General features: G+C 48.9%; 2 protein-coding genes across 2 annotated transcripts in view; both read left to right on the plus strand.

Annotated features, from left to right (window-relative positions):
- The window catches only part of LOC140207265 (uncharacterized), a 225,897-nt gene that overhangs the window by 24,121 nt on the left and 175,541 nt on the right, over positions 1 to 26,235 (plus strand). The window lies entirely within an intron of this gene.
- On the plus strand, positions 9,256 to 24,404 carry LOC140207780 (killer cell lectin-like receptor subfamily B member 1B allele C). The gene is made up of 9 exons (XM_072276342.1): positions 9,256 to 9,333; positions 11,406 to 11,491; positions 13,080 to 13,151; positions 14,577 to 14,696; positions 20,259 to 20,375; positions 20,911 to 20,988; positions 22,360 to 22,502; positions 23,149 to 23,213; positions 24,133 to 24,404. The coding sequence occupies exons 2-9, from the start codon at positions 11,425 to 11,427 to the stop codon at positions 24,320 to 24,322; spliced, it is 852 nt and encodes a 283-aa protein (XP_072132443.1). The 5' UTR covers positions 9,256 to 9,333; positions 11,406 to 11,424; the 3' UTR covers positions 24,323 to 24,404.

Raw genomic sequence — 26,235 nt, forward strand, 5'->3', positions numbered from 1 at the left:
GCTGGGTCGATATTGTCATTTAAAGAAAAATTGGGTAGGTATATGGACAGAAAAGGAATGGAGGGTTATGAGCTGAGTGCAGGTTGGTGAGACTAGGTGAGAGTAAGCGTTCGGCATGGTCTAGAAGGGCAAAGATGGCCTCTTTCCGTGCTGTAACTGATATATGGTTATATGGTTATATGTGTGTGGTGGTACTAATATTCGGAGGTGTGTCTATTTTACGGATGACACCATGATATGTGGAGGAGCAGCAAGTGTTGAACAAACGGAAAAGTTGCACAGGGACATGGTCAGTTTTGGAGAGTGGGCAAAAAAAAAAATAATGGCAGATGAGATACTATGTTAGGAAATTGTCGCGGACAAACGATGCTCGGACCCGGAGTGAGAGAGCCGTAGAAAATTCTTTATTTGTCACATGATATCATGGGGAGCACAGCCCCTAAAATCGGGATCCTGGAGCTCCCTCAGACAAGAAAACTCAGTGATATTTATACATCAACGGTACGTGACAAGAGACACTTGTGTGGAATTTTTTTTTTTTTGCAGAAGTAAAGGTCACGTGCTTCAGGACATTGTATGGTCAGATAATTCCTTGTTTGAACTTTTGTCTAGCATTTTCAGAGAACGCTACCGAATAGCAAAGTAGCAAAAATATGTGCCTGAGCAGCTACACATTTGACTGAAGTGTTAGTTCTCAGGCCAGCTGGCTCAACCGCGGACACATAAAAATTCTCAGAACAAGGAAGTACAGATGCAATTATTTTTATATCTCGGTTGCGAGGCACAGTTCAGTCACACAGAGTACATTAGTTACAGATAAATGATTGTAAACTTCGAATTCACATTTTAAAACAAATCATTAGCTCCCTCAATGCCCATTACAATGTAAGGCCTTGATATTTTCTTCCACAGAAGTGTACGGCTGTACAGTTTGGAAGAAGAAATAATCGAGCAGATTATTGTTTAGATGGGGAGAAAATTCAAAAAGTGCAAAGGGACTTGGGGGGGGGGTCCTCGTGCAATACACCCTAAAGGTTAACCACCAGCTTGGATCGGCTGTGAGGAAAGCGAATGCTATGTTAGCGTTCATTTCAAAAGAAATAATGCGTAAGAGAAAGAAGGTGTTGCTGAGTCTCTATGGGGCACTGGTGTGACCTCATTTGGAAAACTGTGTGCAGTCTTGCGCCCCCTATCTTAGAAGGGATGTACTGATGTTGGAGGAAGTTCAGGAAAGATTCACCAGGATTATTCCTGGAATGCAGGGGCTAAGATAGGAGGAACTTGTGTCGGCTCTTGTACTGTATTCATTAGCGTACAGAAGAATGAGTGACGTTATCATAGAAACATTTCGAATGTTGAAAGGGTTGGAAGAGTAGATGTGGAAAGGCTGTTTCCCTTGGTGGGTGAGTCCAGGACAAGAGGCCGCAGTCTTAGGATAAGAGCATATCCATTTAAAACAGCGATGAGGAGAAATGTTTTAGCCACAGGGTCCTGGACCTATGGAATCCGTTGCCACAAACAGCTGTGGAGGCCCGATCATGGAGGGTGTTTCAGGAGGAGATTGATAGGTATCTGATTTGTCAGGGTATTTGTCAGGGTGGGAATCAAATTAAAGAGGCCAGGCGAGAGGAGGTTAGTTCACTACAGGGCGATGGGAACCAGTGCAGAGAGACAGTGGGGTGTAAAGTGAGGGTAGAAACAAAAAGTACTAAGGAGAACAGTAAAAGTGGCAGGCTGACAAATCCAGGGCAAGCATTAAAAAGGGCCACTTTTCAGCATAATTGTATAAGGGCTAAGAGAGTTGTAAAAGAGCGCCTGAAGGCTTTGTGTGTCAATGCAAGGAGCATTCGTAATAAAGTGGATGAATTGAAAGTGCAGATTGTTATTAATGATTATGATATAGTTGGGATCACAGAGACATGGCTCCAGGGTGACCAGGGATGGGAGCTCAACGTACAGGGATATTCAATATTCAGGAGGGATAGACATGAAGGAAGGGGAGGTGGGGTGGCGTTGCTGGTTAAAGAAGAGATTAACGCAATAGAAAGGAAGGACATAAGCCGGGAAGATGTGGAATCGATATGGGTAGAGCTGCGTAACACTAAGGGGCAGAAGACGCTGGTGGGAGTTGTGTACAGGCCACCTAACAGTAGTAGTGAGGTCGGAGATGGTATTAAACAGGAAATTAGAAATGTGTGCAATAAAGGAACAGCAGTTATAATGGGTGACTTCAATCTACATGTAGATTGGGTGAACCAAATTGGTAAAGGTGCTGAGGAAGAGGATTTCTTGGAATGTATACGGGATGGTTTTTTGAACCAACATGTCGAGGAACCAACTAGAGAGCAGGCTATTCTGGACTGGGTTTTGAGCAATGAGGAAGGGTTAATTAGCAATCTTGTCGTGAGAGGCCCCTTGGGTAAGAGTGACCATAATATGGTGGAATTCTTTATTAAGATGGAGAGTGACATAGTTAATTCAGAAACAAAGGTTCTGAACTTAAACAGGGGTAACTTTGAAGGTATGAGACGTGAATTAGCTAAGATAGACTGGCAAATGACACTTAAAGGATTGACGGTGGGTATGCAATGGCAAGCATTTAAAGATCGCATGGATGAACTGCAACAATTGTTCATCCCAGTTTGGCAAAAGAATAAATCAAGGAAGGTAGTGCACCCGTGGCTGACAAGAGAAATTACGGATAGAATCAATTCCAAAGAAGAAGCATACAAATTAGCCAGAGAAAGTGGCTCACCTGAGGACTGGGAGAAATTCAGAGTTCAGCAGAGGAGGACAAAGGGCTTAATTAGGAAGGGGAAAAAAGATTATGAGAGAAAACTGGCAGGAAACATAAAAACGGACTGTAAAAGCTTTTATAGATATGTAAAAAGGAAAAGACGGGTAAAGACAAATGTAGGTCCCCTGCAGACAGAAACAGGTGAATTGATTACGGGGAGCAAGGACATGGCAGACCAATTGAATAATTACTTTGGTTCTGTCTTCACTAAGGAGGACATAAATAATCTTCCAGAAATAGTAGGGGACAGAGGGTCCAGTGAGATGGAGGAACTGAGCGAAATACCTGTTAGTAGGGAAGTGGTGTTAGGTAAATTGAAGGGATTGAAGGCAGATAAATCCCCAGGGCCAGATGGTCTACATCCCAGGGTGCTTAAGGAAGTAGCCCAAGAAATAGTGGATGCATTAGTGATAATTTTTCAAAACTCGTTGGATTCTGGACTAGTTCCTGAGGATTGGAGGGTGGCTAATGTAACTCCACTTTTTAAAAAAGGAGGGAGAGAGAAACCGGGGAATTATAGACCGGTTAGCCTAACGTCAGTGGTGGGGAAACTGCTGGAGTCAGTTATCAAGGATGTGATAACAGCACATTTGGAAAGCGGTGAAATGATCGGACAAAGTCAGCATGGATTTGTGAAAGGAAAATCATGTCTGACGAATCTCATAGAATTTTTTGAGGATGTAACTAGTAGAGTGGATAGGGGAGAACCAGTGGATGTGGTATATTTGGATTTTCAGAAGGCTTTTGACAAGGTCCCACACAAGAGATTAGTGTGCAAACTTAAAGCACACGGTATTGGGGGTAAGGTATTGGTGTGGGTGGAGAGTTGGTTAGCAGGTCAGAGTTCGCCGTAGTGACACCATTCTGCAAGCGTCAGGTGTCATTCGCCCAATATTTTCAAATTGCTAACTCATCTGCCTCGAACACCTCTCTGGAAGTTCATTCAACCTCCTGTCTGTGATGTATAAAAATGACCTTAATGAAATTGTAGATGGGTGCATTCGTGAGTTGTATCAGATACGAAGATGGGCAGTGTTGTGGATCATGTCGAGAACTGGCAAAAAAAAATCTCAATGCGACATAGATCAGTCACAGATACAGTTGGAGAAACGGAAGAGCTTAGCCCGTCATGTATCCAATGTTTGAAGAAAAGAACAAAGCAGGCAAACAATAACACAGCTGTGAAAAATAATAAACTCTGAGTCCTTCATAGAAGCATAGAAACATAGAAAATAGGTGCAGGAGTAGGCCATTCATGGCGACCAGAATTGACCACAGTACTCCAGGTGGGGTCTGACCAGGGTCCTATATAGCAGCAACATTAACTCTCGGCTCCTAAACTCAATCCCACGATTGATGAAGGCCAAGGTACCGTATGCGTTCTTAACCACAAAGTCAAACCGCGTAGGGTCTTAGAGTGTCCTATGGACTAGGACCCCAGATCCCTCTGATCCTCCACGCTGCCAAGTGTTTTAGCATTAATATTATATTCTGCATTCAGTTTTGACTTACCAAAATGAACCACCTCACACTTATCTGGGTCGAACTCAATCTGCCACATTTCAGCCCAATTTTGCATCTTATCGATGTCCCGTTGTAACCTCTGACAGCCATTCAGACTATCCGCAACACACCCAAACTTTGTATTATCAACCAACTTACTAACCCATCAATATACTTCTTCATGCAGGTCGTTTAGAAAAAAAAAAAAAATCATAAACTGCAGTGGTGGCAGAACAGATCCCTGAGGCACACCACTGGTCACCGACCTCCATGCGGAATATAACCCTCTACAACAACACTTTGCCTTTTGGAAGAAAGACATTTCTGGATCCACCAAGGAATGCACCTTTCGATCCGATGTCTCCTTACTTGCTCAACAAGCCTTGCATTGGGTATCTTGTCAAGTGCCTTGCCGAAACCCATATCCACTACATCTACTCATCTTCCTTCAGCAATGTGTTTAGTGACAACCTCAGGAAAATTCAATCAGTCTCGTAATGCACAACTTGCCTTTGACAAGCCATGCAGGCTATTTCTAATATTATTTTGCCTCTCCAAATTTTCATAAATCCTGCCTCTCAGGATATTCCCCATCAATTAACCAACCACCGAAGTAAGACTCACTGGTCTATGTTTTCCTGGGCTAACAGAAAAGGGAGCAACATCTGCCAAACCTGCAATCCTCCTGAACTTCTCCCCTCCCCATGGATGATGCACAGATCATTGCCAGAGGCTTAGCAGTCTCCTCCCTCGCCTTCCGCAGTAGCCTAGGGTAGATCTCCTCTTGTCCCAGTGACCTTACCAACTTGCTGCTTTCCAAAAGTTGTAGCCCATCCTTTTTAAAATATCTATATGCTCAAGTCCGCGGTAAGTTATCCCTACAATCGCCAAGATCCTTTTCCGTAGTGAATACTGAAGCAAAGTATTAAATAAGTACTTTTGCTGTCTCCTCCGGTTCCGTTGCACACTTTCCCAGTTTCACACTTGCTTGCTCCTATTCTCTCACGCCTTAACCTTTTGCTCTTCACTTACTGGAAAACTCCCTTGGGGTTTTCCTTAATTCTGTCCACCAAGACCTTCTCAAGTCCCTTCTAGCTCTCCTAATTTATTTCCTAACTTCGTTACTGCGGGCCTTATAATCTTCTACATCTCTCTAATTACCTAGTTTTTTCAATCTTTCAGAAGCTCTTCTCTTCTTTTTGACTAGATTTTTAACAGCCTTTGTACACCCCTGTTTATGTACCCTACCACCCTTTCCCTGTGTCATTGGAACATATCTACCCAGAGCCCCAAGCAAATAACCCCTTCACATCTGACACATTTCTTCCGTAGATTTCCCTGATAAATCCTGTTCCCAATTTAATCTTCCAAGTTCCTGCCTTATAGCCTCATGTTTCTCCCTACTCCAATTAAACGCTTTTCTAAACTCTCTGTCCCTATTCGTTTCTAATTCTATGGTAAGGGAGATAGAATTGTGATCGCTATCTCCAAAATGCTTTCACACCGAGAGACCTGACACCTGACCAGGTTCCTTTTCCAATACCAGTTCAAGGACAGACTCACCTCTTATAGGCTTATCAACATTTTGTGTCAAGAAACCTCGTTTTTCAATACTTCTTAGGCATGACCAGCTGCCACCGCCGGGGATAGTCCGGAGGCGACGTGACCCGGTACAAGACGTGGTTCTTCAGCTTCAACCGAGGACGCTCCTTCAGTAGTAAGGAAACGGAGGCATGCTTCGCCTTCTCCACCTGCCCCATATCGCCCTGTCTAACCGCGTACCAGATAGTGCTAATGCCCATGTCATCACACTGAGCCGCCCCGACTTCCTGGAGGCTCAACTCCGGCAACTGCCTGTTCCTCAGAGCAGTCAAATTACAGTAAGCAGTGCGTAACGCGTCATCGTCAGCCCCCAATCGATCTACTGCCCGATCCGTTCCCATCGGGGCTCCTACTTCCCCGTCGCTCCCAACTTGACACATGGCCATTACCACCGGGGCAGGGACACTCTACCACTCTTAAGCCGCGCCCGACTCGTCGTGCGCCCGACGAGATAGAGCATCTGCATCAATGTTCCGACTCTCCGACTCCCCGGCCGGTACTTCAGGCTGAGCTCATAGGCAGACCAGGCCGCTACCCACCGGTGTCCAGTAGCGTCCAGCTTTACCGAGGTCAGGATATAAGTGAGGGGGTTGCCGTCAGTTCTCACCTCAAACTGGGCCACGTATAGATAGTCACTCAACTTGTCCACCACCGCCCATTTCAACGCCAACAACTCCAGCTTGTGAGTGGAATAGTTTCTCTCAGCTGTCGACAAGCTCCGGCTGACAAATGCCACCAGCCTCAATCCGTTGCCCTGTTCCTGGTACAGGACCGTCCCAAGAACCTCGTGACAGGCATCAGTGTGTAGAACATACGGCTTCCGGGGATCAGCAACAGCTAACACCGGGAGCTGTGTCAGCGCCCGTTTTAGAGATTGGAACACCTCCTCACATTGAGCATCCCACCTCGATCCAAAACCATAGAAGAAAACCATAGAAACCATAGAAATTCTACAGCACAGAAACAGGCCTTTTGGCACTTCTTGGCTGTGCCGAACTATTTTCTGCCTAGTCCCACTGACCTGCACACGAACCATATCCCTCCATACACCTCCCATCCATGTATCTGTCCAATTTATTCTTAAATGTTAAAAAGAACCCGCATTTACCACCTCGACTGGCAGCTCATTCCATACTCCCACCACTCTCTGTGTGAAGAAGCCCCCTCTAATGTTCCCTTTAAACTTTTCCCCCCTCACCCTTAACCCATGTCCTCTGTTTCTTTTCTCCCCTTGCCTCAGTGGAAAAAGCCTGCTTGCATTCACTCTATCTGTACCCATCATAATTTTATATACCTCTATCAAATCTCCCATCATTCTTCTACGCTCCAGGGAATAAAGTCCTAATCTAGTCAACGTTTCCCTGTAACTGAGTTTCTCAAGTTCCGGCAACATCCTTGTAAACCTTCTCTGCACTCTTTCAACCTTATTTATATCCTCCTGTAATTTGGTGACCAAAACTGAACACAATACTCCAGATTCGGCCTGACCAATGCCTTATACGACCTCAAAGGCTCCCCCGGTTCAAGTATCCTCCTACCTCCGGCCCTCGGTCTCCCTTCCTTTTCTTCCCCACAGGTGGATAACCACACAACAGCTGGCTCAATGGGTGACTCATTTTCGCATATCCTTTCACGAATTGGCGGTAATACCCGCAGAACCCCAAAAACGAGCGTAAGGCGCTCACCTTCTGGGGTGTCGGCCAGGTGGTCACCGTGGCTATCTTAGCTGGATCGGTGACCACTCCATTTCCCGACTCCGTTGGAAGATCTGAGTCAGGTGCTGGGTGGGATTTCCCATAGGCATATACGAGCCAATATAACTGAGCGTTACAAACAAAATATACAACTGTATAATGTTTTTCAAAATTACACAATACACTATCGGTTATCATACAGTACTCTACAACTGATATAACATAGTGCAAAATCTCTTGCTGCTGGTTTGTTTATAAATCGTTACAGTTCGGAAGAATCCGTATTCATATATTCCAGACCTCCAGAAATGAATACTAACATCCCCACCGTCACGACCGGAAAGTTAACCTTAAAGGAGTCCTGCACGAGGTCTCCCAAGCCGCTTTGTACCAAAGGTATTTTAATTTTCTCTCCATTCAGGCCCAGTCTGTTGTCGGACACAGGTCTGTAGATCATCGGGCGTGACACCTGAAGGACGCTCTTAAGTATTGCCAGATGCAGAGATCACAGAAGATGCGGCATCTCGTCACCCGACTCCTCTCTTTCACCACTAACCATCTCCATGAGCTCCTGACTCCTCTGCAGTACACTTCCCCTCCACAATCCCCCACACCGACTTCCCGTCACTGACAATCTACCTCTCAATACTCCCCGTCTCTGTTGCAGCCTCCCCCTTCAAACTCCTCCTTTCACCTATTTGCTCCACTGCACCCTTCTCCCTGATTCCCAAACTCCCCGGCTCAACTCTCTGTTTGTGTCTACCGCTCCATCACCAACAGACCTCCGCGTCTCTGGCCCCAACACAAAAGAGGAGACGGTTGAGAGAAGGGGAGCGAGAGGAGAGGGGAGTGGGAGAAGGGAGAGGGGGAGCGTGAGGGTGGGAGAGAAGGTGTGAGTGAGATGAGAGGATAGAGAAGGAGGCTTAGAAAGCGGAGAGAGTCGTTCAAGTGTAATACAACGTCCCCTCCTCACTGCCTCTTCTACTGCATCCCTCCTCACCTCCCCTCCTCCCATGGTGTTTCGTACTGACTGACCCTCCAACAGAGCTCCCACTTCACAGACCCCTCCAACCGCGCTCTTTACGCTCCGCGCCCCCCATCACCATCCCCCGTCCCCCGCATCACACATCGCTCCATCCACACCTCCCTTCACGGGACGCACCATCCCCACCAAGCGCTGCTCCCCGCTTCCACGGAGGTCTACCCTCACTGTACCTCCCAGAGCCCACCCTCAACACCCACCCTCCCAAAGCGCTCCAGCCTCCTTATCTCTATCACGCGTTTTTCTGATATTCTACACCAGGGAATCGTTACGGGTTTACTGTACACTTGCCCTGAGATGTCTCGACACTAATGGGCACCTCACCTAAACAGAGTGAAACCAAATAGATGAAACTGACCTCCATTTCTACAGACCAGTGGTGCTGAGAGGGCCGGGACATTGCGTCAAATCTACAAATCTTCCGCTCTGTGTTCACTGGGATTTATGAGGACGATGACAGAGAGAGTTGACGCCTGGTTTTACTACTTTTCCCACCGACTATCTGAGCCTCACCACAGTTCTGTGTTGTTAGGACATCATGTGGTTCCTGTCATGTATAATATCTCCACCCAATCCCTGTCCCCTTCCCCGCCTCCCCTTCCTTCCTCTTTCCTGCACACTAAAACGGCTCCCAGTCACACACACACGCAATTTCTGAGGCAGACACACAATTCAAGCTTCCGGAACGGCTAGAGGTAGGGAGGTGGTGGAGAAGGGAGACGTGTTGAAAGAGAGAGAAGGAGCGGGTGAGGAGTGACAGTGGGGAGAGTGGGACGCGGGAGAGAAGGAGGGGTGAGGGTGGGGAGTGCGGGAGACGGCTGCAGCGAAGAGGGCCAGAGAGGGAGGAAGCAGGGGAGAGGGAAAGATGGAAGGTGTGGCGGGAGAGAAGGGGGAGCGGGAGAGCGTGTGGAAGGAAGGGGCAAAGAAGGGAAAGGGGGAGAATGGGGGAGGGGAGGGCGGAGAAAGGGGGAAATGGGAGAATGTGAGAGAGGCTGAGTGTCCCGATCCAAAACATCTCCCATCCCCTTCTCCACCTTCGAGAAGTCGGAAGGGACGTGGAAAATATCCGGAGAACATGGGTGTGTTTGTGGGGGAAATATCTCTTGGCGACAGGTGTGGTAGAGAGATAAAAGAGAGTGAGGCTGGTAGATGGGGGAGGGGGGCGTGGGAGAGAGGGGGACGGAGAGTGTTGGAAGGTGGGTTTGAAAGCGGAGAGGGTGGTGTGTGCATTCGCACCCTCCCGTCCTCGCCTTCTCGTCCTTCCTCTTTCGTATAAACCACACCGGCTCTCAGACACACATACACACGCAATCTCTGAGGCAGATTACAAGGCAAGGCTTTTGGAACGGCTGGAGGTAGGGAGGAATGGTGAGCGGAGGAGAAGAAGCGGGTGAGGGGTGAGGATGGGAGTGAGGGAGACCGGGCAGAGCGGTGGACAGAAGGTGCCAGTGAAGGAGAAGGAAAGAGCAACGGCATGGGGGTGGGGAGGGAAGGGGAAGCGGAAGCCGCTGTGGCGGAGAGCTGGAGATATGATGAAGGGAAATGAGGTGAGCGAGGGGGAGGGCGGGTAATCGGGGATGGGAGAATGTGAAAGACGGCTGGGTATCCCGAGCCATGAAGCAACTAACCCCTTCCCCTCTAACAGTGTAAGGGACGTGGGAATTTTGGGGAGAACACTGTGTAGTGCTTGGGTGGGGGAAGGGTGTGATATCTCTTAGACACAGAGACAGGGCTGGTGGGGGTAGAGAGGTGAAACGGAGTGCGGTAGGATGCTGGGGGAGAGAGTGGGTTAAGATAATATGGAAGGAGACGGCGTTGGGGAGGGGGGGGAGGACGTGGGAGAGAGGAGAAAAGAGGGAGAGAGGGGCCAGGTGGGAGAGAGGGGAAGGGAAGGGTGTTGGAAGTTGGGTGGAAAAGGGCAGACGGTGGTGGGAGTGGCGGTAGAGAGGGAGAAACTTGTAAACGGCGAAGAATAGAACTGGGAGACTGATAAACTTTGGAGGGAAAGGGGAGAGAAAAGTCCAAAGTCCAAAGTGCTGTGGGGTGATGGTGGGAGGGAGAGAACGAGAGAGAGAGAGAGAGAGAGAGAGAGAGAGAGAGAGAGAGAGAGAGAGAGAGAGGAGAGAGAGAGAGAGAGTGTGTGTGTAGGGGGGTGCCATATATATTATAAGGTGCAGGGAGGATGTAGAGGACGTAGAAGGCAAGGAAGCCTTTCGGATGGAACGAGTTTCGAGGGGGCTGTTTATATCACTCGGAGGGAGACAGCTCACACACCTCGGTGTGTGTTGGGGGTGTTTCCTGCAGCCGCCGTTTCTCGCAGACAGAGTTTCTGATGCCTGAAGCCCTGGAGTTGAACAGAAACAGTCGAACCTTTCAGAACCAGTGGGGAACGGTGCGGGGGTGGGTGCGGGTTGGGGGCCGGGGTCTCCATGACAATAGAGCCTCGATGACACAAATATCTCCGTCATTTCCTCCTTCCGCTCCCCTGCTATTCCTCTCTAAACCCCTCCTTCCGTTTCTTCCCTCATTCTCTCTCGCCACTGTCTGCACTCTTCCCCCAATTACTCTCCACATCTCTTCTACAATTTTATTTCTTCCCTCCTGGCAATCGCATCTATCCCACCGTCTCCCACACCCGCAATCTCCCTCCTCCCTGTACTTCCTGTCCCTGCTCTAGTTTCCTCACTCTATCGGCTGTTCACCAGCTGTTGCTGAGACACGGTCTGCCATCACGCGTTTCCTCTACCGATGTTCCTATCCCTTTCAGAGCTCAGAGACCTGATAAGATGGTTGAGAACGAGACCTACGCGGATAGGCAGCTCGCAGGATGGAAATCACCTGCTCCTTCCGGAGGTAAGTAGGGCGGTGAGACGGAAGGAGTTTCCCGCAGTTTCTACACCTGGGCGTATGTGCAGGGATGCTGTGGACAAAGCTTCTCTCTGTGATCAGACACAGGTTGGGGGGCTGGGGTGTGACAGGTTGGTGCCCGGGGAGCTTTACTCTCTGCTTTACCCCCGGGAGAGCGTGATGGATGAGACTGAGGAAACCTTTACTCTGTGTCTGACCCCGGGAGTGTGTGATGGGATGGTGTGGAGGGAGATTCACTCTGTGCCTGACCCCGGTTGTGTGTGATGGGACGGTGTGGAGGGAGATTCACTCTGTGTCTGACCCCGGGAGTGTGTGATGGGATGGTGTGGAGGGAGATTCACTCTGTGTCTGACCCCGGGAGTGTGTGATGGGACGGTGCGGAGGGAGATTCACTCTGTGTCTGACCCCGGTAGTGTGTGATGGGACGGTGCGGAGGGAGATTCACTCTGTGTCTGACCCCGGTAGTGTGTGATGGGACGGTGTGGAGGGAGATTCACTCTGTGTGTCTGACCCCGGGAGTGTGTGATGGGACGGTGCGGAGGGAGATTCACTCTGTGTCTGACCCCAGGAGTGTGTGATGGGATGGTGTGGAGGGAGATTCACTCTGTGTCTGACCCCGGGAGTGTGTGATGGGACGGTGCGGAGGGAGATTCACTCTGTGTCTGATACCGGGAGTGTGTGATGGGACGGTGTGGAGGGAGATTCACTCTGTTTCTGACCCCGGGAGTGTGTGATGGGACGGTGCGGAGGGAGATTCACTCTGTGTCTGACCCCGGGAGTGTGTGATGGGACGGTGCGGAGGGAGATTCACTCTGTGTCTGACCCCGGGACTGTGTGATGGGACGGTGTGGAGGGAGATTCACTCTGTGTCTGACCCCGGGAGTGTGTGATGGGACGGTGTGGAGGGAGATTCACTCTGTGTCTGACCCCGGGGGGTGTGTGATGTGACGGTGCGGAGGAAGATTCACTTTGTGTCAGACCCCGGGAGTGTGTGATGGGACGGTGTGGAGGGAGATTCACTCTGTGTCTGACCCCGGGAGTGTGTGATGTGACTGTGCGGAGGGAGATTCACTTTGTGTCAGACCCCGGGAGTGTGTGCTGGGACGGTGTGGAGGGAGTTTGACTCTGTGCCTGACCCCGGCAGTGTGTGATGGGACGGTGTGGAGGGAGATTCACTCTGTGTCTGACCCCGGGGGGTGTGTGATGTGACGGTGCGGAGGAAGATTCACTTTGTGTCAGACCCCGGGAGTGTGTGATGGGATGGTGTGGAGGGAGATTCACTCTGTGTCTGACCCCAGGAGAGTGTGATGGGACGGTGTGGAGGGAGTTTGACTCTGTGCCTGACCCCGGCAGTGTGTGATGAGACGGTGTGGAGGGAGTTTGACTCTGTGCCTGACCCCGGCAAAGTGTGATGGGACGGTGTGGAGGGAGTTTGACTCTGTGCCTGACCCCGGCAAAGTGTGATGGGACGGTGTGGAGGGAGTTTGACTCTGTGCCTGACCCCGGCAAAGTGTGATGGGACGGTGTGGAGGGAGATTCACTCTTTTTCTGACCCTCTTTTTTCTGTTCCCAGCTGAACCTGATTGTTCGTACGTGGAACTTAATTTCACGGCCGTCTCAGCGCCCCGGGTCCGTAGAGATGGAGGTCAGTTTCATCGATATTGATTTCATTGTGTTTACGTGACGCGTCCATTCGTGTCGAGAGATCTCAGGGCAAGTGTACATTAAACTCACCGATTCCCTGGTGTAGAAGAAGTCAAAGAGAACACGTGGTTGACATGGTGAGGCGGGAGCTCTGTGAGGGTCGGTGTTCAGGGTGCGCTCTGGGAGGGTGTAGCGCCCTGGAAGCGGGGAGCAGCGCTTGGTGGGGCTGGTGCGTCCCGTGACGGAAGCTGTGGATGTAGCGCTGTGTGACGGGAGGAGGAAGGATTGCTGCGGGAGGAAGAGGTACATCCAGGAGAGAGCACTATTGGGGGGGGGGGGGGGAGGGGGCGGGGCACGACGCTCAGAGGGCACCGTGGGAGGGGTCTGTGAAGAGTGAGCTCTGTGGGAGGAGCGGTGGGTAGTGAACACCGTGGGAGTGGAGGTGAGGAGGAGGCGCAGTGAAAGACACAGTTACGATGGGACACTGTAGAACATTCGAACGACCCTGTCCGCTTTCTAATCCTCATTTTCTCCCCTCTCATCTCTTCCTCCCTCTCCCCTCTCAACCAGCCCCCCCCCCACACACTTCCACCCCTCCGGCTCCCCCTCTTCCCTCTCCCAGTCCCCTCTCTTCTCTCGCACCCCTTCTCTTACCCTCTCCTTGTCCACCTCTCTTTCCCACTCTCTTCTTCAATCCTTTCTCCTCTCTCTGCTCACTATCTCGTAACTAGACCATCCATCAACATCCACCTCTCTCTCCCCCTCTCTCGCCCATCCTCCTCTCTCCCTTCCACAACACTCTCCATCTCCATTCCTCTCCCACCTTTCCCTACTCTCCCTCACTGCTCCCAATGTCAAAACTCGCCCCTATCTCCCTCCCTCATTCTCGCTCTCTCCGTCGCATTCTTGCCCTCTATCTTTGCTCACTCTCTCTCCTCCATTTATCTCCTCCACTCCACCTCTCTGTCTCCCTCTCCCTGTTCTTCCTGTCGCCTGATTTTCCTCTCAGCTCCCGCTCTTCTCTCTCTGCTCCCATTCCCTTTCTCTCCCTCTCGTATATGTTCTCTGTCTCTCTCCTCCCCTCTCTCTCCCTCTCTCTCATTATTCACCTTCCCTCACTCTCCCATCTCTTTGCTTCTCTCAGCCCTCTCTGTCCTGGCTCACTCTTACTCTCTGCCCCCGCTGTCGCTCCCCTCCTATACTCAATATCTCTCCCTATTTTCTCTCTCCCATTTTCCTAAAGTTACCCACTCTCTCTTCTCTTTCATCAATCTCTCCTTCCACCCCTGACTTTCAGCCCTATCTCTCCCCCTCACCTCACCCTCTCCCTCTGCTCTTACTCTCTGTCCTAGCCCCCCTCCATTCTCTGCCGGCCGCTCTTCATTCTATTTCCTTCTCTCTCATCCTCCATCGCTCTCTCCCCCAGACGGCCTGACATCTACCTACTCAGAGGTGAACTTTCGGAATGACGATCACCTCATGAATGAGGATGAGGCTCCTCCCATCGGCTCTGGGCTCCGAAAGTTGCCAGGCAATGCCCTATCAGGTCAGAGTTCACATTATTGGCGTCACTGTGGAGAAAGCCACAAGTTATATTCAGAAGAGCGTGTGCCTTATTTTAATGCTTCAAATTCATCTCCCTCAGCCTCCATTTATCAGGCAGCTAGTTCCACATTCGGACCAGCATTTGGTTTGAAAAAATTGCCTCTGTGGTCTCCAATTAAATTGATTCCTGTCTCATTTTAGACCCGTGCGCTCGCGTACTCGATTCTCCCTGATGTGCTCATTCATCCGATTTGTGCCCCTCATGGTTTTGTACACCTCTGTACGGTCACAGGTAAACTGTAAGCAATAAAGTCCCAGCCTGACGGACTTCTCTCCGTAAGTCAGTCCCTCAAGTCCTGGGAACATCCTCATGAATCTCCTTCTGCACTCCTTCCTTCCATCCATCCGGCCCAGTGGTGTCTTCCCCACAGCAGGACGACGGACACTGAACACCGTACTTCATGTGCGGCCCCACCGACATATTGTAGAACTACAACGTGACCTCCCGACTTCCGCACTCAGTGTCCTGACTGACGAAGGCCAGGGTGTCAGACGGCTTCTTCACCGTCCAGTCTTCCCGTGACTCCACTTTCAGGGAACCGTGTACCTGTACCCCTGGGTCCCCCTGTTCTACAACACTCCCCAGCGTCCCTGTCTATTGTGACTCCACTTTCAGAGAACCGTGTCCCTGTACCCCTGGGTCCCTCTGTTCTACAACACTCCCCAGTGTTCCTGTCTACCTGTGATTCCGCTTTCAGGGAACCGTGTATCCGTATCTCTGGATCGCTGTGCTTCATCCCCATGGCCTGCATCTTGAGCTATCCTTGACTGGTATAGCTTGACGGCCAAATTATCTCTTTTTTTTTTCTTCCTCAATGACACAGAGTAACCGACTGTAAGGCCATATGATGTGGAGAAGTGTTCGGTCATTTTGCTCATTGAGTCTGCTTCTCCTTTTCGATATGACCGTTCCAATTTACTCTCGGTCCAATCCCCTTCCTTCATCCCAAGACCCTGATGCCCTGACTAATAAGAATCTGGCACCCTCGCCCATAGATGTACACAGAGACTTGGTCTCCACAGCGGCCTGTGGCAATATATCTACAGATTCACCGCAGTCTGGCTAAAGAGATTTTTCCTCATCTGCGTTCCAATGGACGCCCCGCTATTCTGAGGTTGTGTCCCCTGGTCTTACACTCTCCATCCACAGGAAACACCCTGTCCACATCGACTCCTTCAAGGCCTTCATCTTTTTTTTTTTCTCCAGTCCTCCCCGGCCACTCTCTTCTCCCCTCTATCAGAGAAACATAAAAGCGTAGAACACCAACAGCGGTATACATGCCCTTCGGCCTACAATGCTGTGATGAATGTAACGTTACTTTAGAATTTACCCAACGTTACCCATAGCCCTTTATTTTTCTAAACTCCATGCACCTATCGGGGAGTCCATTAAAAGACCCTATCAGTCCGCCAACACCATCGTTACCGGCAGCCCATTCCACGCACTCATCACTATCAGCGTAAAAGAAACTTAGATATGACACTCCTCTGTACCTTTCTCCAAGGACTTTAAAACTATTCTCTCTCCTGTTAGCCATTGTAGCCTCTGACTATCGACAGGTTCAGTGCCCATTCATCATCGTGTACACCTCTATCAGGTCACCTCTCGCCCTCCGTCGCTCCAGGGAGAAAAGGCCGAGTTCACTCAACCTATTCTCATAAGGCATGGTCCCCAATCCAGGCAACATCTTTGTAAACCTCCTCTGCACCCTTTCATCCTTCAGATAGAGAGGCGACCAGAACTGCGCACAGTACTCGAAGTGGGGTTTGACCAGGGTCCTATATAGCTGCAACATTACCTCTCGGTTCTTAAACTAAGTTCCACGATTAATAAAGGCCAATACACCATATGCATTCTTAACACATAGTCAACCTGCGCAGCTACATTGAGCGTCCCCCACGGACTCGAACCCCAAGATCCCTCTAATCCACCACACTGCCAAGAGCCTAATCGTTAATACAATATTTTGCCACCACATTTGACCTATCATAATGGACTACCTCACACTTATAAGGGTTGAACGCCATCTGCCACTTATTAGTATAGTTTTGTATCCTATCTGTCTCCCGCTGTAACCTCTGACACCCCTCCATACTATCCACAAACCCCCCACCCCGCCCACCAACCTTTGTGTCATCAGCAAATTTAGTAACGCATCCCTCCAATTCCTCACCAGGTCAATTGTAAAAATCATGAAGAGAAGAGGTCCCAGAACAGATCCCTGAGGCACACCACTGGTTACCAAACCCCATACAGAGTATGACCCGTCTACAACCACTATTTGTCTTCTGTGGACAATACAATTCTGGGTCCAAAAAGCAATGTCCCCTTGGATCCCATGCCTCCTTACTTTCTCGATAAGCCTTGTATGGGGTACCTTATCAAATGCCTTGCTGAAATCCATGTACACGACAACTACTGTTGTCCCTTCATCGATGTGTTTAGTCACATCCTCAAAAAATTCTATCAGGCTCGGAAGGCATGACCTGCCTTTGACAAAGCCATGCTGACTATTCCTATTCATATTATGCCTCTCCAAATATTCATAAATCCTGCTTTCAAGATATTTTCCATCAACTTAGCGACCACTGAAGTAAGACTCACTGGTCTAATTTCCTGGGCTGTCCCTGGTTCTTTTCTTCAATAAGGGAACAACATCTGCAACCCTCCAATCATTGGGAACCTCTTTTGTACCCGTTCATGATGCAAAGATCATTGCAGCTGCTCAGCAATCTCCTCCTTCGATTCCCACAGAAGGCTGAATTTCTATATGCTCTAGCTTTTCAATCTGCTCTGAGTCATCAGGACAATTGCCATGATCGTTTTTTGTCGTAAACACTAAAGCAAAATATCCATTAAGTACCTCTGCTATCTCCACCGTTTCCATAAACACTTTTCTACTGTCATACTAAACACCCCATTGACCTGCGCGGCCAACCCAAAATCCTATTCTACGTTGTCAGTTAAGGGTCTTAACCCTTAGCATTTCACTTAGAATTCCAGTCCTGTTTGGGCATGTGGCCAAGTAGGTAAGACATTCCTCTAGCGACCTGAAGATTCGAGCCCCAGCGTGTTGTGTCCTTCAGCATGGCACTTAACCACACAGTGCTCTGCGTCGACACTGGTTCCAAGCTGCATCGACTCCTTCGACAACATCGGTGTCGTGGAGAGCAGAGACATGCCATGGGCAACCGCCGGTCTTCCATACATCTTTGCCCAGGCCTGCACCCTGGAGAAAGAAGACTTTCCAGGCGTAGAACCATGGTCTCGCAAGACTAACAGATACATCATATACAGGCATTTTAGAAAAGTATTTAGATTTGAACATGTATTGAAGAATCTCGGCACATCCCACCCTTCAAGCAAGCAATCCCCAATTTATTCCTCGCCTAATCGCGGGACAATTTGCAATGAGTTGTTCACGTACCAACTGATAGGCCTTTGGACTGTGGGAGGAAACCAGAGCACCTAGGTAGTGGCGGTATTTGAACCCGCTTCTCTGGTATTGTGGAGCGCTGTGCCAGCCACTACGTTACCGTACCGCACCTCTGCATGCCGCAGCTATAAAATAAAGAAACACAATGGAGTCCACGAATATCCCCGCAACATGTTAGTCCCCACAAGACGGTCATATATCCCATAAAACCATAAGACAAAGGAGCAGAAGTCGGCCATTCAGTCCATCAAGTCTGCTCCGCCATTTTATCATGAGCTGCTCCATTCTCCCATTTAGTCCTACTCCCCCGCCTTCTCACCAGAACCTTTGATGTCCTGGCTACTCAGATACCTATCAATCTCTGCCTTAAGTACACCCAATTACTTGGGCTCCACTGCCGCCCGTGGCAACAAATTCCATAGATTCACGACCCTCTGGCTAAAAAAATTTCTTCGCATCTCTGTTCTGAATGGGCGCCCTTCAATCCTTAAGTCATGCCCTCTCGTACTAGACTCCCCCATCATGGGAAACAATTTGGCCACATCCACTCTGTCCATGCCTTTCAGCATGCGAAATGTTTCTATGAGCTCTCTCCTCATTCTTCTAGCCTCCAAGGAGTACAGTCCAAGAGCGGACAAAAGTTCCTGATATGTTAACCCTCTCATTCCGGGAATCATTTTAGTGAATCTTCTCTGTACCCTCTCCAACGTCAGCAAATCTTTTCTTAAATAAGGAGCCCAGAACAGCCCACAGTACTCCAAGTGAGGTCTCACCAGCGCCTTATACAGCCTCAACATCACATCCCTGCTCCTATACTCTATTCCTCTGGAAATGAATGCCAACATTGCATTCGCCTTCTTCACTACTGACTCAACCTGGAGGTTAACTTTAAGGGTATCCTGCACGAGGACTCCCAAGTCCCGTTGCATCTCAGAACTTAGAATTCTCTCCCTATGTAAATAATAGTCTGCCCGTTTATTTCTTCTGACAAAGTGCATAACCATACACTTTCCAAAATTATATTTCATTTGCCACTTCTTAGTCCATTCTTCCAATCTATCCAAGTATCTCTGCGGACTCTCTGTTTCCTCAGGACTACCGGCCCAACCACCTATCCCTGTATCATCAGCAAACGTAGTCACAAAGCAATCTGTTCCATAATCCAAATCGTTGATGTACAATGTAAAAAGAAGCGGCCCCAACACGGACCCCTGTGGAACACAAATGGTAACCGGCAGCCAACGGAAAAGGATCTTTTTTTATTCCTACTATCTGTTTCCTGCCAATCAGCCAACGCTATATCCTAATATGTAACGTTCCCATAATTCTATGTGCTCTTACCTTGTTAAGCAGTCTCATGTGTGGCACCTTGTCAAAGGCCTTCTGAAAATCCAAATATACAGCATCCACTGCATCTCCCTTGTCCTGTCTACTTGTAATTTCCTCAAAAAATTGTAATGGGTTTGTCAGGCAGGATTTTCTTTAAGGAAACCATGCTGAGTTCTGCCTGTCTTGTCATATGCCTGCAAGTACTCTGTAACCACATCCTTGACAATCGACTCCAACAACTTCCCAACCATCGATGTCAAGCTAATAGGTCCATAACTTCCTTTTTGCTTCCTTGTCCCCTTCTTAAATAGCGGAGTTGCATTTGCAATTAGAAAGCGTGAAAACAATAATACAACTGTGAAAAATGATAAACTCTTAAACGAAGCGGCCAATTCCTCATGGATCCGTTGAAGCATAATCTCTCTGGATAACGCCCTCCTGAGGAACCTGGTCAAACGCCCAGTTGAAGTTCACGTAGACAACATCCCCGAGTCCAACTTCATCCATCACCTTCGAGAGAGAGGGGGAAAAAAAACACCTCTCGAATCAGTTAGACATGAGACAGACTTTGCCAGGACAACCAATTTGGACTCTCAGCGATAACGGTTGAAAGTAGATTTGATTGAGGGAGGGAGGGGTAATCCTGGTGGAAGGAGAGAGAGCGGATTGTGGGTGGAAGGGAGTCCCAGTGGTGGAGACGGCTGAATCCACACACACACGGAATGGTCTCTCTACAGGTCCGCATAAACGTGAGCCAAAAGACAACCTCGGAAATAGATCGAACTTTAAGATCTGCCTACTCTGTCTAGTTACATCCGCCCTCATCGTGACAGTGGCCGGGCTCTCAATCTATGGTGAGTCGAAAGGGATCCGGATAGTGTCAGACCGTAAACTAACAGAGTGGAATGAAGTGTTAGGGTAAAACCTCACAGTGATGCCGACACGGCCCTGAACGTGACACAGACAAACACCTCACGGCGTCACCGACACAGCCCTTAACCGTGACAATAACACGGCCTTTATCGTAACACAATCCAGTCTCCTATATTGAAACCGACATGCCATTCCCAATAACACCAACAATCCTGGCACCGTAGCGGTAACACGCCCCTGTGTGCGACACTGATACACTACTAACCGCGACACGGACACGATTCTCACCGTGAGACAGAGAAGACGCTCACAGTGACAGCAATGTGCCCTCACTGTAACACTGACACGCCCTTGACTGTGACACTGACAGACCACTGACCATGACACCTACACGCTCCTCAACATGAACCGTGCCTCACCGTGACACTGACACACTACTTACCGCGATCCGCGCAGCACCGTGGCAATGTCTCACACGTCACTGTAACGCTAAACGTCGTTCACCATCTCTCTCAGTATCACAGATTCGTCAGTCTCAGATCATCTCCGAAAAAAACTACCAACTACTTTGCCAATTCCTCACCAACAACAGAGGTGAGGGAACAACGGTTACCTACTCGGCTCGTCATCACAGGGTGAGGGGGGAGGTTGATGGGATGGTGTGGAGGGAGCTGCACTCTGTGTCTGACCCTGGGAGTGTGTGAAGGAACGGTGTGGAGGGAGCATCACTTTATGTCTGAATCCGTGAGTGTGTCACTGGAGGGGGTAAGGTAACCTCACTCTCTGCCTGACCGGAGAATTTGTGATAGATGGTGTGGAGGGAGGTCACTCTGTGTCTGACCCAGAGGTTTTGTGATGAGGCGGTGTGGAATGATCTTTACTCCAGTCTAAACCCCGGAGTGTGTTATGGGTGGGTGTGGAGGGAGCATCGCTATGTGTCTGACCACGGGACTGTGCGATGGGACAGCGTGATTGGAGCTTTAAGGTATGAGTGACCACTGGAATGTGTGATGGGACGGTATGGAGGGAGCATCAACTGTGTGTGAACCCGGGAGTGCGTGATGGAAGTGTGTGGAAGGAGCTTCACTCTGTGCCTGGCCTCGGGAATCTATGATGGAACGTTGGCCCTGGAGTTTCACTCTGTATCTGCCTGACCCCTGGAGTGTGCGACTGGCCCACGAGATAAGAGCTTCACTCTGTGTCTGTCTCCAAGACAGTGTGAAGGGACAGTGTGGATGGAACCCCAATAGGTAGCTGACTCCAGGCATCGTGTGGTTGGATGGTGTGCAGAGAGCTTCACACTGTAACTGACTCCGCGTGTCAGTGAGGGGCAGGTGCCGAGATAGTTTGAATCCGTGTCTGATCTCGGTAGTGTGTGTTGGGACTGTTTGCATGAGCTTCACTCCATGTCTGAGACTTGGAGTGTGTGATGAGGCCGTAGGGAGTAAGATTCACACTGTGGCTGACCTCCGGTGTCTCTGACTAGAAGGTCTGGATGCAACACACACTGTGGCTGACCTCGTGAATGTATTAGCGTCCGGTGTGGAGGGAACGATACCCAGTTTCTTACCCCGGCAGTATGTGATCGGAAGGCGTGGAGGCAGCGACATCTAGTGTTGGCCCAGAGAGTGTGTGTGATGTGACGGTGTGGAGGCAGTTTCACTCTGAATCTGACAGCGGGACACTGTGATGGGACTCGTTGTTTGACACTGTGAGTTTGTGATGGGAAACTATGGAGAAATAGGGAGTGGTTCACTCAGTGTCTGAAATCGGGAACGCTTGACCGGCTCTGGATGGAGTTTCGCTTTCTGTCTGATACCGGCAGGGTGTGATCGGACGACGGGGAGGGAGACTTTCGGGTTTGCGTGATCAGACGGAGTAGAAGGAACATTACTAAACTTCTCTGATTGTCTGTTATGAAACAGTGTGTAAGGAGTTTCACTGTGCCTTACTGCTGATTTCCAGAGCCAACGTGTCCCAAGGACTGGATCAGAAATAAAGAACGGTGTTATTACGTATCCATCTCTGAAACATCTTTCTACACAGCGATGCAAGAATGTTCAAACCGTGATTCAAGACTTTTCGAAATCAATACAAGGGATGAAGCGGTAGGTGTCAAACCACGAGAAGATCCCACAGTAACACAGAACTCATTACAGACTCCCGACGCACAGAGTGAAACACCCACCACACATACCTGGGGTCAGACACAAAGTAAATTTTTCTCCACACACTCCCGGAGTCAGACAGAGAGTGATGCTGCCTCAGCACCATCCCATCACACACTCCCGGAGTCAGACACAGAGTGAAGTTCCCTCCACACTGTCCCATCAGACAATTCCGGGGTCAGGCACAGAGTGAATTTTCCTCCGCAGCGCCGCAAGAGACAGTCAAGGGGTCCCACAGAGTAAAGATTCCTCCACACCTTACCATCACACTCCCGAATCAGACACAGAGGGAAGCTCCCTCCGCACCGTCCCATAACACAGTCCCGGGGTCAGGCACAGAGTGAATCTCCCTCCCTACCGTCCCATTACATACTCCCGGGGTCAGACACAGAGTGAAGCTCCCTCCACACCGTCCCATAACAGATTCCGGGGTCAGACAAGGGATGAAGCTTCCTCCGTCCCATCTCACACTTCCTGGATCGGACAGAGATTGAAGCTCCCTTCGCATCATACCATCAACAACTGACGGAGGCTGCGTAAATAGTTTGTGAATCTAGCTGTTAATCGAAGGAATTTAATTTCACAGAAAGCTGTTTTCCTTTTTCTTCGTAACCGAAACCTTGCTTACTGGATTGGAAAATGCGAAGACGGGTGAGATTTGATGGATATGTGGGGTTGAGGTTGGGGAATGACACTGTCCTGAGGGGAGAAAATGGGATTAGTTTAAAGGCTAAAGTAGGTTTGTGGGAAGAGGGAGCGGGATTGGGATTTGTTTGAAGACTTTTCGAGGTTGTCGGGAGAGGATGGTAGTACGGGAATTCTTTGGGGACCGATACGTCTCTGTCGGGGAAGGGCAGGGCAGGGGAATATTTTGAGGACTGGTAGAGGGCCATGGACTTATTTAGCTGACGCTCACTGGGCTGTGGAGAGTGCGCGATGCAGTGGAATTAGTTTGTACTGACAGGGAAAGGTGGGGAGAGGGAAAGAGAGTGGGATTATCTTGCGGACTGACATTGTTCTGTGAGAAAGGAGTTGGGCAGCGGGAATAGTTTGGTTACTGATAGAGATCTGAAGGGAGAGAGTGGGACAATTGGATTCGTTTGAAGACCGATACAGGGTTGTGTGCACAGAGTGGGTCAGTGAGATTAGTTTGCAGACTGACGCAGGGCTGTGGGAGAGAGTGTGTCAGTGGTTTGGCGGCCGACACGTGACGGTGGGGAGAGGACGATGCAGTGGGATTAGTTTGAAGACAGACACGAAGCTGTCGGGAGCGCGAAGGGCAATGGGACTAATTTAGTGACCGACACAGGGCTGCGGGATGAGAGTGGGCCTTTGGGATTAATTTCCAGACTTTAATGTGGGGAAAAGGTGGAGCAGCGAGATTTTTGGGGACTGAAACAGATCTGAGGGGAGCGAGGTGTACTAGGGTTAGTCTGGAGATTGACACAGTGCTGTGGGGACAGAGTGGGTCAGTGCGATTAGTCTGGGGTTGGTTTCAGGTCTGTGGGGAGAACGTTGTTTAATCGGATTAGTTTTGTCTCAGTAGAAATTGTTGAACCCTCTTTGACAGGAATGTGGCCTCTGGACTCTTGCTCAAGATTTACCCTGGAACACCCGCCTGCGGTCACTGCGACCAGAACGGAGGGAGTTCTCCTTGCGACCTTAAGCACGGTTTCATCTGCGAGAAGTCCGCACATTTGTTCCCAGATTTTCCCGAAGAGATCCAGGATCTCTGTCAACAGCCCGTGGGGCCGATCTGAATTAACCCATGCATACTGTTCGGGTCCGATTTGACACGCTTTTACATTTGACAACAATAAAAACACCCTAAGTGATATTTTAGCCAGAATTTGGTGACTTTTATTAAAGTGAACCAAAATGAGCAACAATGAACATATTTATATCTGTATACACTTTTGTACAGGTACTACAATTGTTTGTACATTGTGGTTGTTCCGGGTCAAACTTGACTCATATCTATTGAAAGGGATTTTAGATCACTGAAACATCAATTAAGAATTAATAACCCATTTATTAATGTCAGATAAGCTATTTATATATTTCAAAAAGATCTGTTGTTCAGAATTTGGTATAGACACTTGTTATGAGGGGATTCTTGGGCCGAGTCAAAATTGACCCGGATCATAGTGTGAAGGGATAGAATATGAAGAGCATGTGTGAGCGAAGTGATCACCCGCTAATATTCGCCCTTCTCTCTCGTATACTATCACTCTTCCATCCTCTCAAATTCACTCCTGACTCTTTCTGCCCCTCTTTCTTACTCCATTCTCCTCCAGAGGGAGGAAAAGGGCGAATAACATATAACCATATAACAATTATAGCACGGAAACAGGACATTTCGGCCCTTGTAGTACGTGCGGAATGCTTACTCTTACCTAGTCCCAGTTACCTGCACTCAGTCCATAGCAATCCATCCCTTTCCTGTCCACATGCCTATCGTTTTTTTTTTTTGTTACAACATAGAACCTGCCTGTACCGCTTCCACTAAAAGCTCGTTCCATACAGCTACAACTCTCTGAATAAAGAAGTTCCCCCTCATGTTACCCCTAAACTTTTGCCGTTTAACTCTCAACTCATTTCCTCTTGTTTTAATCTCCCCTACTCTCAATGGAAAAAAGCCTATCCACGTCAACTCTATCTGTCTCCCTCATAATTTTAAGTACCTCTATTAAGTCCCCCCTCAACCTTCTACGCTCCAAGGAATAAAGACCTAACTTGTTCAACCTTCCTCTGTAACTTAGGTGCTGAAAACCAGGTAATATTCTAGTAAATCTCCTCTGTACTCTCTCTACTTTGTTGACATTTTTCTTATAATTCGGTGACCAGAACTATGGACAATACTCTAACTTTGGCCTCACCAAAGCCTTCTATAATTTTGACATTACATCCCAACTCCTGTACTCAATTCTCTGATTTATAAGGGCCAGCATACCAAACGCTTTCTTCACCACCTTATCCACATGAGATTCCACCTTCAGGGAACTATGCACCAGTATTCCTAGATCCCTCTCTTCTATTGCATTCCCCAATGGCCTACGATTTACCATGTATGTCATATTTCCTACCGAAATGCAGCACCTAACACTTATCAGTATTAAATCCCGTCTGCTTCTTTTAGCCCACTCTTCTAACTGGCCTAAATCTCTCTGCAAGCTCTGAAAACCTACCTCATCATCCACAACGCCACCTACCTTAGAATCATCTGCATACTTACTAATCCAATTTACCACCCCATCATCCAGATCATTAATGTATATGAGAAACAACATTGGACCCAGTACAGATCCCCGAGGCACACCGCTGGTCACCGGCCTCCAACTTGAGAAACAGCTATCCACTACTACTCTGTGGTATCTCCCACCCAGCCACAGTTGGATCCATTTTACTACTTCACTATTAATACCTAACGATTGAATCTTCCGTGTGGAACCTTGACAAAGGCCTTACTGAAGTCCATATTGACAACATCCATCGCTTTACCCTTGTCAATTTTCCAAGTAACCTCTTCAAAAACTTCAAAAATATTTGTCAAACATGACCTTCCACTCACACTGCGGAGAGTTAGGAAGGAAGTTCAGAAGCAGGATTCAAAGGTACTAATCTCGGGATTACTGTCTGTGCCACGTGACAGTAAGCATAGGAATAGAATGAG

The sequence above is a fragment of the Mobula birostris genome, chromosome 13 (assembly GCF_030028105.1).
Source record: "Mobula birostris isolate sMobBir1 chromosome 13, sMobBir1.hap1, whole genome shotgun sequence".
Lineage (NCBI taxonomy): Eukaryota > Metazoa > Chordata > Chondrichthyes > Myliobatiformes > Myliobatidae > Mobula > Mobula birostris.